General features: G+C 52.1%; 4 protein-coding genes across 4 annotated transcripts; 2 read left to right on the top strand and 2 right to left on the bottom strand.

The window, feature by feature from the left end:
- Nucleotides 1–1,078: 1,078 nt before the first annotated feature.
- Nucleotides 1,079–6,356, top strand: J4E92_004176 (uncharacterized protein; the record flags this gene model as incomplete). Its single annotated transcript, XM_051495568.1, has 4 exons — nt 1,079–1,521; nt 1,664–4,737; nt 5,066–5,542; nt 5,596–6,356. 4 exons carry the CDS (start codon nt 1,079–1,081, stop codon nt 6,354–6,356), a joined length of 4,755 nt encoding a protein of 1,584 aa, XP_051354587.1.
- Nucleotides 6,357–6,479: 123 nt separating this feature from the next.
- Nucleotides 6,480–7,158, bottom strand: J4E92_004177 (uncharacterized protein; the record flags this gene model as incomplete). Its single annotated transcript, XM_051495569.1, has 2 exons — nt 6,480–6,862; nt 6,927–7,158. 2 exons carry the CDS (start codon nt 7,156–7,158, stop codon nt 6,480–6,482), a joined length of 615 nt encoding a protein of 204 aa, XP_051354588.1.
- Nucleotides 7,159–10,057: 2,899 nt separating this feature from the next.
- Nucleotides 10,058–10,816, top strand: J4E92_004178 (uncharacterized protein; the record flags this gene model as incomplete). Its single annotated transcript, XM_051495570.1, has 1 exon — nt 10,058–10,816. One exon carries the CDS (start codon nt 10,058–10,060, stop codon nt 10,814–10,816), a length of 759 nt encoding a protein of 252 aa, XP_051354589.1.
- Nucleotides 10,817–11,257: 441 nt separating this feature from the next.
- Nucleotides 11,258–12,615, bottom strand: J4E92_004179 (uncharacterized protein; the record flags this gene model as incomplete). Its single annotated transcript, XM_051495571.1, has 2 exons — nt 11,258–11,308; nt 12,424–12,615. The coding sequence occupies 2 exons, from the start codon at nt 12,613–12,615 to the stop codon at nt 11,258–11,260; spliced, it is 243 nt and encodes an 80-aa protein (XP_051354590.1).
- Between the last annotated feature and the right edge of the window lie 1,459 nt (nt 12,616–14,074).

The raw sequence follows: 14,074 nt of genomic DNA on the forward strand, positions 1-14,074 counted from the left end.
ATATACACCATAACCTTTTTCGCTTACTCCAATCCCGGATCTGGATGAGTGCTTCTGATGATTCGCTATTCCTTGCTTACACACTTTCTCAGCCGTTCAAGGAGTGAAAATCCAGACCTCCGAAGAGACGGAACGGGTGGAGGTGCGGGCGCGTGGAGCCGTCGCTTGGGTGAAAGCGGGAAGTCGCGCTAGTGTGCGCCTCATGAAGGCTTGTCCTGCAGGACCTCAGCTTTACACGTTCGCACCTCCAATCTCGACATACAATCGTTTGCGCGCACCACTAACTGAACTGCTACCCATGGAATACTCACCGCTCCTCTTGATGCGCAGTCATAACTATAGCTGACCACGCGGGAGATGCTGCTCGTGCGGCCAGAAGCAGGCCTTCCGTCCCGCTTTCTCAGCCTTCCCAGCTTCTCAGCTCTCAAGCTCATGAAGTGGCTGATTGACGCCTGCTTTTCGTTCGCTAATTTGATCAGCACCCTGTGTCATGTCATGACCATTCGCCAGGCCCAAAGCCGAGGACAAAGTCGGCCCCCGTCATGCCAACAAGCGCTCTGCTGGCGCGTGGTCTTTCCTCGACCGTGCCTCCTGCTTCAACTCTCCATGTAAGATCCCGGAAACATGCGCCAAGGCTGAAAACTCTGTTATGCAATGTAACATTGTTCTCCTGCAGCCAGGCCGGACGATCAGCCACAAGGCTGTGCGGGCTTTCGCGAACCTCCGCTACTCGTCCTCGTACTACAGAATGAGTACCTAGGCGCCGTGCGCGAACACCCTGCACCCGCATGCTTCCACCAAACAGCATCACCTGTCCAATCAGACCTTGGACGGCAGTCGCGTTGCTACCTTGCATTGCTCAATTCTACCGGAATGGTGCTTGACGCTTCCTGAGGCATGCGCTCGCTTCAGTCACTCTGTAAAAGGGTGATGTCTAATGTACCGAGCGTCTGACTTAGGAGCCTGATTCGGCCTCGCGGGTATAAAGGCCTTCAGGTTGCTCTAGCCAGCCGAACTGCTTGCTCTAAGTCAAGCACCTGCCATCGTACATAAAGCACTTACTTTGAATTCGATTGCAATGAGTTCCACCGATAACGACTTGTCAGAGCAACAAAAGGCCAGGACGGGCAAGAGGCGGGGTAAGGATAGCAATGATGTCCATGGAACGGGCAACTCGTCGTGGAAACATCGTCGTGAATACAGCACTTTCAGCTATCAACCTTTGCCACGCAGCCAGGGGACCATTCGGATCCTTGAGCTTTTCTCTAGCGAAACTTCGGCTGCTGGAGTTCTTTGTGCATTGATCACACCAGGCGAGAACGAGAGACACCAATATCCCTATGAAGCCTTGTCGTGGTGCTGGGGCACAGCAGGCAAGTCTGCTGAGATCAGGATTCAACGCAATCGCAAGACATACATCAAGAAAGTGAGCCCGAACCTTGTGGCTGCTATGAAGGCACTTCGCTACCCGGACCGTAGCCGCTTCCTGTGGATTGACATGGTTTGCATCGACCAAGACGAGTAGGTCAGTCAATGATACTCAATCAATGATCGCTGACTTCTGTAGCCTGGGTGAGAAGAATCATCAAGTCGAGATGATGAACATAATTTACGGCAACGCTTCGCGAGTTTGCATCTGGCTTGGGGACGCGACAGAATCCAGTCGCATGGCACTGCGCTTCATCAAGAAAGAAGTCTCACATTTACGAAGCTTCGACACCCTCTGCGACAGTCAGGACGCGAGCAAGAAATGGGTCGCTTTACTAGATCTGATGCAAAGACCATGGTTCTCACGACGGTGGGTTGTTCAAGAATTGGCCTTGGCGAAGAACCCTATCATCTACTGCGGCAGAGATAGGATCTCTTGGAAGAAATTCGCTGTTGCCGTGGAACTCTTCGTGGAGGTGGAAACAGCGACGCATCGCCTGTCGGAGGTCATGAAGAAAGATCGACAGTACCAGTATATTCCCAGTGTTTTCGACTACGTCTCTGCCCTCGGCGCTAGCTTGCTTGTTGATGCGACAGAGCGCCTGTTTCGCGACTACAAGAAATCCGAAGTAGCGCAACCCGTGCCAGACCCTCTGGCACAGATTGAGTCAATCACCGATTCGGATAGCGAAGCCTTTTCTGACCCAAGCGACAGCGAAGACGACTACACATCTGCACCCCTTCATTCAAGCCATGTAGAGGACGTATCTGGTAGCTCGAGACATCGTATACAGCCTCTTCTGAGTCTGGAATATCTGGTATCAAGCTTGACCATTTTCGATACCACCGTTCCTCACGACACAATTTATGCACTGCTTGCGATCGCGAAGGACACTACACCACGAGCCGTGAGCGTAAATGCTGCTGTCACGTCTAGAAGCGCTCAAGCAGGCCTTGAGGTTTACACACAGCGCAAGAGCTACAACGTCGACTACAAACTGCCGTACGTAGATGTATGCAAGGACTTCATTCAGTTCTCGATCGACCGTTCTCTTCACGGCAACGCAAGTCGCGCGCTGGATGTCATTTGCCGCCCATGGGCCATCGAGGAGAGGAAGCTACAAAAGATGCGGGATACCAAGGAGAAAGAGAAGGAGAAAGAACAAAGAAGGAAGAAAAGAGAGAAGGACCTTGAAGCACGCCGCAAGGGACGCGAGAGCCGTAGAGCACTTTCCAATCATGCCGAACCTCCTGACCCACCTGAGGGAGCATCTGTTCAGAACGTATCTACGATTGCTGAATCGGGGGATATGGCATTGCCTTCCTGGGTACCACAACTCTCGAATGCACCATACGCGATGGCCCAACGGCCGGGTTTGACCGGCCCCAAGATGAGTCGCATTAACGCCGATCCTTTGGTTGGACTTCCAAGTTCCTACTCTGCTGCTGAGACCAAGGGCGTCGACATCAAGGCACTCCGATTTCGTAAGCGACTGAAACCTGGGCACTTTGACGAGGGTCGATTCAGCATGTACGTCCGCGGCTTCACGCTTGATGTTATAAAGGATGTCACACAGGTATCTCGCAACGGGCATATTCCCGCAGAATGGCTTGATCTTGCAGAGTGGGAAGACGGAAAAGGGTTCCCACCTGATATGTTTTGGCGGACGCTCGTCGCCAACCGGGGCAAAGATGGCAAGAATCCACCCGTATACTACTCGCGGGCTTGCCAAGAATCGTTCAGAAAAGGTGGTCTTGAGAGCGGCGCAATCGACACTACCGCGCTCATTGAATACGAACGCAATTCTGTCGTCGCCCAGTTCTGTCGCCGTGTGCAGGCCGTCACATGGAACCGTGCTCTTGTGCGTACCGAAAGCGGGACACTAGGGCTGGTCGGGAAAGATGTCCAAAAAGGCGATTTGGTCTGCATACTCTACGGATGCAGTGTTCCGGTCGTGCTGCGGGAATGCCCGAAGAAGACTGAAGAAGTATTCAAGGAAGAGATGGAACAAGAACTGGTCGATGTCAAGAATACTGTTGTAAAGAAACTGAGGCAATACATCTTGCGTAAACGACGACATGAAGCTTGGAAAGACAAAGAGATGGCAAGGCTGTGTCGAGTATGGCTGCGAACCACCGACTACATGCGTAGCCACGGTATCGATCCTTCCAGAATGTCATCCAAAGACAAGCAAAAAACCGCGAGCATCCTTCTACACACGTTGAAGCAAGCCATAACCGACTTCAAATCCTGGTTATGCGCAGAGCGCAAGAAGGTATGGCCCGCAATTGAGACCCGCATTAACGAGGAGGTGAATGAGAGAAAGGAGTACCCTAGAAGGAAGGTGAACAGGCCAGGCAAAAAGGAGACGGACGAAAACCTGCGCCGACAGACATCACGAAAACGGAGACAATCACTGGGTGCTGCAACCATGCTGGGGAGAATTACTGAAGTACCAACAACGACTGAAGGTGCTCCCCCTGCCACTTCTAAAGAAGGCCCCACAGCCACCAAGAAGAAGAAACCATTGGTAGACTGGTGGGATTTCGAGCTGGCACTTGTTGCCGGTAGGCGCTGGTTGCAAATGACCAGAAAAGGGAAGGCCAATCGGATCAACTTTGCGCTACAGTACAGTGAACATCTTTGGAAACAAATGCAGCATGGCGAATACGAGGCTGTCAAAATGCGCGTGGAGAAAGGAAATATCAAGAAGATGGATGACCAGACGGATCAGCACCGGTACCGCGTGATGAGCGAACGCCACACCCACAATGGAGGTGTGACTGGTGGCTACCAGATAGCGAACAAGGGACTCGAAAGGAATGACTCACCGACAAGAGACAACGAGGAGCATCGAAATGATCAGGACGATGAATACTCTCAGTATCATGGAGACAACGAGGAGCCTGACAGCACTGAGGGTCACGGAAAGACCGAGAGAGAAATTGATGCGTATGACGGTGACCACAAGACAGAATCGGAACCTTACGGGAACGGAGAGACGTCTCAGGCAAGTTCAAGATCGTCGAGCTCGAGACCCTTTACTGCACATGCGCCGCCTAACATCCCAGCGGCCATCCGGCCCAGCTGGCGCCGCCCCGTAAACAAAACGAAGTTGGAGGCTGACGAGATAGAAGAATACGATAAGAAAGTCAGGGAAAATCTGCGTGAGAGGCTCGGCGACGAAGGCTACTTTTCTTACACGCTTCTTGGCGAGTGTTACATTCATGGAATGATGGATGGTGAGGCAATGCAGCACCAGAATGAGGGTGCTGAAGGGGTCATTCCTTCGATGGTGTTCGAGATTCGTTGATGGTTAGCTCTTTAGTCCGTGTAGCAAATACGATTTCGTGTTGTCTCAAAACTCGATACAGATTCGCCGAACTTGAGAGCGCGACAGAGTGATTAGATGGTTTGCCCGAATAATGAGATGTCGCGTTCTCACGTGCATGCGCGTGGTCACTAGCTTAAACGGGCCACGTTTCAGGAGCCTGACGCGTCAGCCCCACATCCGCGTTGCCGAGGAAATGCCAGGTCGTTTTCTCGTTATGCTCCCCTTGTTGTAGCAGCACCACGCCTCAATTCTTCACATCCTACACCTCAATTCCCCTCAATTGATCTCAAAAACCTCACAAGAACTCATCGAAACCATGGTTGCCCACTGCGCGCTATGCCCTGACGAAGGCAAGCTCAGATGTGTCGCCTGTAACGGAATCCAGTACTGCTCCAAGCGGTGCCAAAAGGCCGATTGGAAAGTCCACAAGCTCATTTGCAAGTCCTTCAGCGAGCACATGAAAAACCGGCCCAGTCAAAAGCACTACAGCATCATTGTCTTCCCGAAAGATGAAGAGGCGCCTCGCTTCGAGTGGACTCTATTCGAGCCTGGCACCTACAACGCCAAGATTCCGTCGCCCAAGAAAGCGTACGTACAAGAGCTGGGCTTCGAATTTTATGGCGTAAACTGCAACAATCGCAACAACCCCATAGGATACTTCGAGGAAGACAGCACCGATTACACGACTAAGAGGCACATTGCTGGAAAGCATCTCGGATTGCTCTTTACGAGAAACCTGGGATCTTTCGAAGAGCCTTTGCCGGAGGATATACCAATCAGTTCGTCAATGCCTTTGTATAGATTGCACGGGCAATGTAATAACTCGATACAGACAAGAGCTTGATGGACATCGATCCTGAGCTTGCGCGACTCCACGGCAAAGGTCACGTCCTTGCCTGGGGCTGCCATTGTCCTGAAGACAGACGCAAAACCTCCGATCTCAACTGCACACCGGCAGACTTCCGCCACGCCGTCGATGCCCTGAGGAAGAACCATTACAAAGACAGCCTGCGGGCGAAGGAGGTCATATCAAGGAAGACTGGTGGTGTCCTCGCCGTGCGCCTCACGTGCGTGGGCGACAAGCTATTCTTCGGCCATCCAACATATGAGAGCCAAATCGAGCCGCGCTCCATCCTGAGCAAGGACTCGCAGGTCCCCTGCCCAGTCGCCGACAGAGTCGGCATTCCACTCATCATCCGGAAAGAGCCCCCTGCGCTCTCTTGGCGCGACCGCGACGTCGAGTCCCGTCGGGAGAACCACAACGCGGCGATGCTCAACCCGCCTAACCAGAAGACTAAGACCGGCACTCTGATCATTGCTCGCAAGGATGGCAAGCCGCTGTTGCCTACGCACCTCTTCTGCCTCATCATCTATACTGGCGAGAGGCTCCAAGACCCGAAGTACGGTGAGGACGGCCATCGTCTGCCGAGTATGATGTTGCAGAGCCGTTTGAACCTGGTGTCTCCGGAGGACTTTGAGGAGTATTACAACAACGAGTGGCATCGCTTGAAGCTTAGTGAGAGGTTCGTCCCATCGCCTTACCAGATGTATGATGATTATGATGGCGAGATTCATCCTATCAATATGAGATAGGTTGGGATGGAAAGGGGAGAAGCATTGGCTTGTTGATGAGATATAGCGATGTGTGGAATGTACGAATGAATGTAGTCTGTTATGTTCAGCTAGATAGCGTCTAAATCAACTTACGTTCCGTAGCTACAATTCGCTCTTATGTGACACCTCCCTACTAACACCATCCCCCTCTTTCCCGCCACCACTTCCGGCTAGCCTGACAGCAATGGTGGGCTTATGTACCAAGGTCTGCAGCACCACACAATACCTCTCTGTCAACTTGCCCAACTTCTCAATTTCTTCCTCGCTGACCTCCTTGCCGTCTTCCCTCTCCCCAAACCTGACCGCAAACTCCAACCGTATGCCTGTTATGCCAACGGGAGCCGTTCTGTCTACGCCCAATGTGCCTTTGAAGTCCAAGTCTCCTTCTGCGGTAACGGTGCCGGAGGCGATGGGTATGCCGAGGGCGGTAGCGACGGCTTTTAGGGTGACGCCTGAGCAGGCTACGAGGGCATCGAGAAGCATGTCTAATGGACGGCGCGTAAAGTCAGCATGTGTATCACATATAATTCCGATAGAGTCTTTGCTTACCACCAGAGCATAGTTCGCCAGATATCGCTGGGTCGTCACCGCCAGCCTTTTGATGCAGACCAGCCACTCTATGCGCTTCCTTCACAGCTGAGCTATCGGAAAGCTTGCATGTTATCGAATGGTCGTCAAGCGAGCCAGTAGACTTGAGGGTGACAACGGCGGAAGACGGGTCGCTGCGGTACCCGTCTTTGATTGGGGCTTGCTTTTGGCGGAGCGCTTGAGCGGCGGACATGTTTGCGATGGATTGAATGCGAGATCGGTATGTGAAGAGACGCGAACTTCTGTACTTAGTTTCAAGTATAAACTTCTGCAAGGACGCCTAGAATCTTCTCAGAGGCTCAAAAGTCATGGTTAGCCTATACATCATTATGAAGTGTACCCCGCAAGGGGCAGGTGGGAGCTCCGCAGCCCCGCTTCGCCGCTGGTGCGAACGATCAAACAGGAAGGAGGGGTGGCTCGGTCGGGCAGATGCCCAGAGACCTCATGTCGAGAGCTTGGAATCTTATGCCGATAAAGACATTTGAGACGGAAGAGAGGAAGAATAGCAGGCACGACCTGCGCGAGTTGGATTTGCTACAGATACGCAGACACGCGATAAGATAAGCGTCAGGGGTCCAGCGCGTGTGCGGCACGCGTCTTCGCTCCACTTCCACGTCATTTCTCGTCATGTCTCTTGCCTTCGTACAATCTACATTGTGATCGCGTCCTTTCTTGTGCGTACACTAACCTCCGATCCTCGAGCACGAGTGAGTTAGTGCAAGCCACCTGGGCAAAGCCGAGACAAGTTCGTCTGTTACAGGCTCGTAAGGGTTGGGACGACGGCTATCGCATTGCCAATAATCCAAGGCCACTGCCTTTGACACGGAACATACAGTTCATCCGTAAGCCCTTTCGCTTGTCTTCAAACCTTGCATAGATCGAGTAGGCGTGCGGACCTCTGTATGCAAACATTAGGAGGGTTGCCAACTGAGAGACAAATACGGTGGTAACAAACTGATCGGACAGCGCGTGGCTGTGATATGGCCGTCGAGACACCAGCGGACGATCTAACGTGCTAATCAGCTCAGTCTCACGATACCCATTCACGCGTCTTCATTCTGAGCGCTGCAATCTCGACGTCGACATCCTAGCCATCCTACCCCCGCGCAACCGCACTTACACCTACGCGCTCAGCATGGCTCGCTTTGCCGACCTTCCTACTGAGCTCGAGCTCCAAATCGCGTCACATCTCTCCTCCAAAGATCTCGCCTCCTATGCGCGCATCGGCAAAGTCCAAGCCAAGGTCGCACGCGAGCATCTCTACTCCGCACCGACGATCGAACAACCAGATGAGGGGCATCGGCTAATGATGCTGCTACGCACATTGTTCGCCCGCCCTCAGCTCCTCACAAACATACACTCGATATCGCTCGCTATCGTGAACTGTACTATGCCTTTCGGCCTCGGTTCGACAGCAGAGAGGGCCGAAGCTACACGTATCGATTGGGATACGACTAACAATGCCCGTTTTGTTGAGGTCGATAGAATTGTCGGCAGCCCTCATTGCTTGGGATACAAGGACGTGTATGAGCAGCTCGTCTTCCGCCTCAAAAAAGTCATGGGCAATCATGACTCCGAGCGGTATTGGTTTTCGCATATTGTGAGATGGCGCTCTGCAGCTCTCTACGGCGGATTACTCCGAATCCTGCCTAATCTAGAGCGACTGGAGCTTCAATGCTACACCAATCTACATGAAGGGATATACCTACCTACAGATGAGACAGATCGCAAGTTCTCGGAACGTCTCTTTCCTTCCACGCCGTGGCGCATAGGCCCGGTGCGTTTCCCGATGTTGAGCGAGCTACATGTCAAGTGCGGACTCTTGATCAATAGCACTCACCTCTTACCCAATTTGAGGACCTTGAAAATTGGTGAGCTCGCAGATCTCCCCCATACTGAGTTTCCGTCCCTAGTACGCATGCACCATTTGTCTGCGTGCGCTTCCTTGTTGCAAGGAGAAAGCCCGGATTGGGCTATGCCTCGACTATATCAACTTGATGATGATATGTTAGAAGTACAAAACTTCAATTTACGCTTCCGGGCACAGACCGTCCGCAGTATCGGCGGTGGTCCCGTCCGATACGGCGCTATTCTTTCTCTTGCTGGGATGTTGGAACGTCTACATGTGTCTAAGTCAGTTCTCGAGACGCTATCCGTAGAACCTATCGACCATGGCGAACTCTTACACTACCGGTTTCCAGTAAATCCCGATGGGTTGATATCGGACTTCAGCATGTTCACCCGCCTACGAGAGCTTACTTTGCCCTTTCGACCATCTACAGATACTCTGGAGGGTAAACTACCTCCAAGTCTGGAAAAGCTTAGCCTGCTGTGCACCAGCGCAGTTTCTCCCACATCGGTCGAACATACCCTTCAACACCGGCTCAAATACGGCATCTTCTCGCGTCTCGATCTTTTCCTCTTGTCTGAGGCTGACGTGAACATCAATCACGAAGCCTGGGATATGTTCAAGAAAGCTGGCGTGGCTGTGTATATCTGGGTGCGGCAGTCTGTGCTTCTGTATGAAATGCCTGTGTAGGCCAGGAGGGCTTGAGAACGGCATTGACATTTTCTGATGAATCAACAGAAAACTTGGCAGATTCGTGAGGAGTGATCATATTGATGCAAATCTGGACATGGATGTGGGACCATGGCGGACGCTAAGAGATTAAGGGAGTAAGCGCGTCTTCACGTGGTTTGGTGCTACTCTCCCTCTGGGCAGCACCTTTCAAGCCTGCGCCAAACCACCCAACAACAGCTCCGACTCAGTGAGTGTCAATCCGGTCTGAATCTTCGCGTCTTTGAACATCGCTGTCATTGCAGCTCTCAGTTACTGTACGACAGACTGTAGTGCCTGCAGCCAAGTCCCTGGTTGCGATCTTTCACCTCCGCGACACGACCAGCGCCCGAGAGTCTGTGCACGAAGCAGCGCCTGATCGTCATTTCGTTGCGACCTTCTCTCGCTATTATTTAGCTTTTCAGCAGCCCTCACCCCTCTCCATCGTCTATCCACTCACGAAAAGCGTCTAGCTGGACGGCGCCTACCCCAACACATCTTTGCACAATCCGGTACCACAGGATTTGTCGCCAACATGTCGCTCACCAGCTCCGCCGCTGTCTGCCAAGCTACTCCCGGTAACAAACCGTTCAATTTCGTCGCTCTTCCTCTCGAGGTCAAGGAGCTTATATACAAGCACGCCATGTTCGCTGGCGGCCATCTCAGGAACAAACTCTACGTTCCTACCGACATTCCCACCGGCATTCCCGGCAAGAACGCACTCCAGGACTCTTTCCCAGCGATTTGTTTTACCAACAAGCTCGAGCGCATCATCGCTTCCCGACTCTACCTGCGATACCAAACAATCTTCATGGACAACAGTGACGACTCACCAGTTCTTGAAGCTTTCCTATCACAGTTCGGAGAAGCCAATGAGGGACTACGATGGTTGAAACATGTTCAATTTGCCTATTACGGAGACTTCTGTGACGACTTCAGCAAAGCTATACCTTTGATCAAGGTGTGCACCGCGCTAAAGACAGTTGTGTTCCATATGGTCTCACCACATCTTTATAAATGGTCGGAAAGTGGACCGACAGAGAAAAAACCTAGCACTGGTGCTGAGATCTTCGAGCGTCTGCGTCTACATGGCTTGGCCGACTGTGGTCATTTGACCAAGGTTCGATTCCACGTGTTTAGGGGTCGTCGTGCGGAACTGGAGGGCCTGAAGGAGTTGATTCAAGACTTTTCATGTGACTTTCTGGCGCTGCACGGATCGACAGCTTTCAAAAAACTCGATGTCGGTATTGAGGATGAGCATGGTCTGATATGGGTGTTGGAGCCGCAGGCATGAGAGCAAATGCACGGACATGGCACGGTAAAGTAATTATCGATGGGCCTTTTGCTGCATGCGATTACGACTTCACAAGAGCAGTGGATGGGTGCAATAGTGAGGGCTGGGGTATACATTGATGTGCGTCACAATACAACCAACGCAGATGTGGGTTATTGAGGTCGACGTGAAGCTGGGTGAAGGTGAAGGCGAGGTACAATAAGATCCCTGTCTTTTGTCGGCGCGATTCAGTACCTACCAGTGTGTAGGCCCTTGATTGCGAGTAATACGATGTTTAGAGTCTGAGTCCGAAGACAAATTATGTATCATTAGGAATCTCATTTCATCTTTCCTAGTGGCGAGTGCTTGTGCACTCTGCAGTGCATGCCCGTGTCGTTTTGACAGTCATATGAGAGAACGCCTGGGGGCTAAGGCCGAGACAGGCCAAGCTCGATACGCCACCTACTCACCGTGCAGCGTGTCGAAGTAGCAGTCGACAGACTTGATCTTGTTCTGTCCATTGCCGTTAGTCTAGATGTCCTTGCCAAAAGGGGCCAAATATCTAGAGCACTCACATCCAATCCGATAGTAGCAAGATTTGCAATGGATTCGCGGGCCGAGTACGACGGGTTACCTTGGCATTTGGAATTCCTAGCTTGGGTCAGCCTTGTATCACTTGTGAGCCTGCTTGATGAGACCTACTCGTATAATTTGCAGGTAAAAGGCCTGTCCCTATTGTTATAGCCGTCGGGACACGGAGTTAAAATGACCGAGGAAGCCCAAGGGTTGTCCCTACAATGTATCAGCAAATGTACATGGTGGAGTCTGGTGCGCTTACTCCCTGATTACCCTACAGCCACTATCGCCCTGGTGGCAGGAGTAGGCGACACTTCTGCTACCTTGGTAATCGGGTTGTTCAAATAGGGCAAGCTAAATGGATATCAGCGAGTTGATCAAAGGGACTATGATGCGCCATACCAAGTACACGTCTGCGGCGCGGGTGTCTGCGGTGCCGATGTCTGCGGTGCTGATGTCGGAGTGGCGCTCAGAACGAGCATCAACTCCAGCGACGTGAGCATCCTTATCTTGGAAGCACTGCATGGACCTAATCGTCTCCTGTTCATCATGGTCAGTAAAGGAACGCTTCTTTCACGACGTCCAGACTCATTGGTACTCACATCGAATCTCGGCGTCGACTTTGTGAGATCGTCGATAGACGTGCGCGTCAAAAGAAACCTAGAAGTATAGTCGCAGGTCGGTGTGCTAGCTAACGTTACTCTCGTACCGCAGATGAGCTTGCTCGATAAGACCTACGAGAAGAAGAAACATGCGAATGTCTTGTTCCCAGTTGGTGAGCCGTGGGGGCATGTTTGTAGAGTGAGCGAAGAAGCCCATGGCTCAGAGCTTGAATATGTTAGTCATGGTGAAGTGGACTGACTCGGTGCACTCACGCGCCGTCTGCGAGGCAACCATTCATTCCTGTAGCGCATAGGTAGGCTTTAGCTCGCCTGCCTTGCTTGTAAGGTCCTTCGTAGAGGTGTACCTAGAGGGAAGTTAGAGAAGATAAGTAAGAGGTAGTGGTGTGCACGTACAGCAGCCGGAAAAGGGTTAATGTCTGTAGTGCTGACGTCGGCAACCTCCGAGATACCGTCGAGCTTGACGCGGGACGCGCTCGCGAACATTTCCTGAGGCATGATCACTTCGCTGCCGTCGATGACCATAGGCTCATCGCTGAGCTCGATCGTGGTGCCATCAGTCTTTTGCAAAGTGAAGCCAGCTGCAACCGAAAGCAGCGTGAGAAAGAGGATGAGGAGACGCATTGCGGGTGAGAGATTACTGTAGGGGGACGAAGTGATGAGTCGAATTGGGAAGGAGTTGATTTGACTTGTTGGTGGAGGAAGAAGTAGGAGGCAAGGATCCAACGGGAGCGCAGGCTTATGTGTTGGGAAGAGCAGAAAGTAAAGGCAGGCTAATTCCAGAGTCAGCAAGTGAGTGCCCGTTTGCCAACATTCCGATCGTTAGTGAAGCCGAGGCCTATGTCCGACTTCTGTGTCACGTATGAGAAATCAGTCGATTGCACGTGCTTTCGCGCAAACGACGCCGCGAGAAAGCTGGTTAATAACACATGTTGGCCTTTCGCTTTCACTTATCAGTGGTTGTCGTAGAGACTCGTGATGTGGGGCACTAAATCAATGTAATCATTTGAGGTTAGGAACTGCTGAGACAAGCCTCCGCTAGCCCTCCCAGGTACTCATCAGATGTTCGTGACACCCAGCTTTTCTTCCCTTTGGCCTACTATGGTGAAGCTGAAGGAAGATAAACCTCATCCTACAAGCGTGTCTCTCTCGTAAACTGAGTCCATATTGATCCATCATCACCTGGACGGCCCGTCTGTATGCAGCCCTGCCTTCACCTCAAATCCGAAGTCGTACGAAGACGCGACACCTGGTGACCTACCCAAATGTGTGCTCCATGAAGGCGTTTGGAAAAACGACACTTAGCGCATCAACCAACAGTTGTGGCGATTCTTAGCTAGTCCGAGTATAGAGAGTGCGTCTGGTCAATGTTGAAGTTCAGAGGATGGCGTCGGGTGCTCATACGACAACCCCGCGGGTGATCGGCGCTAAGGCCTCTGAACTCTCATTGGCCCCCTCTATCGCCCACAGGTAGGCAGCGACTACCACCAGAGAACCCCGAGCCTCGTAGCCTTCGCCCTAGACCTGCCACAATGCATCAATCAAGTGTTGGCAATCTGCTTAACCTACTCCCTCGACCTCCATGGACCCAGCCACTCGATTGGGATCTGAGAATGAACTGGGGTGGCGAAAAACGTGTCTTCTTCCCTGCGTACGTAAGGCACCGTGACGGCAAAAATACATCGCAACCATCGCCTACCGGGTTCTCTTCATTCCAAAGGCTTCCCACCGAACTTCAGCTCCGTATCCTCTCATGTTGTTCGATACCAACTCTTTGGCAGCTCATGCGAACGTCATCCATGCTACGCATCGAGTCATCAAAGCTGTTCTGGGGACATGCCGACGCCTCTTTCCTCCTGTCTAGTAGTTGGATTATCAGAGGCGGCCATTCTGGTCATACTTGCGTCGACCTCACGTTCCTTGCCTATGTACAGAACGTAGAGATTGAGTACGGCTGCCTGCATAACTGGCTTTGGCCGGAACGAGAAGCAAAAGAACCGTTCCGCCCAGAAGACGTGCAACAGGATATTGTGGCTGGATTCTGGTCTACATTGAGGAAGAGATGCCCGGCAGCTAAGAGGGT

The sequence above is a fragment of the Alternaria infectoria genome, assembly GCF_024043175.1.
Source record: "Alternaria infectoria strain BMP 0036 chromosome Unknown scaffold_5, whole genome shotgun sequence".
Lineage (NCBI taxonomy): Eukaryota > Fungi > Ascomycota > Dothideomycetes > Pleosporales > Pleosporaceae > Alternaria > Alternaria infectoria.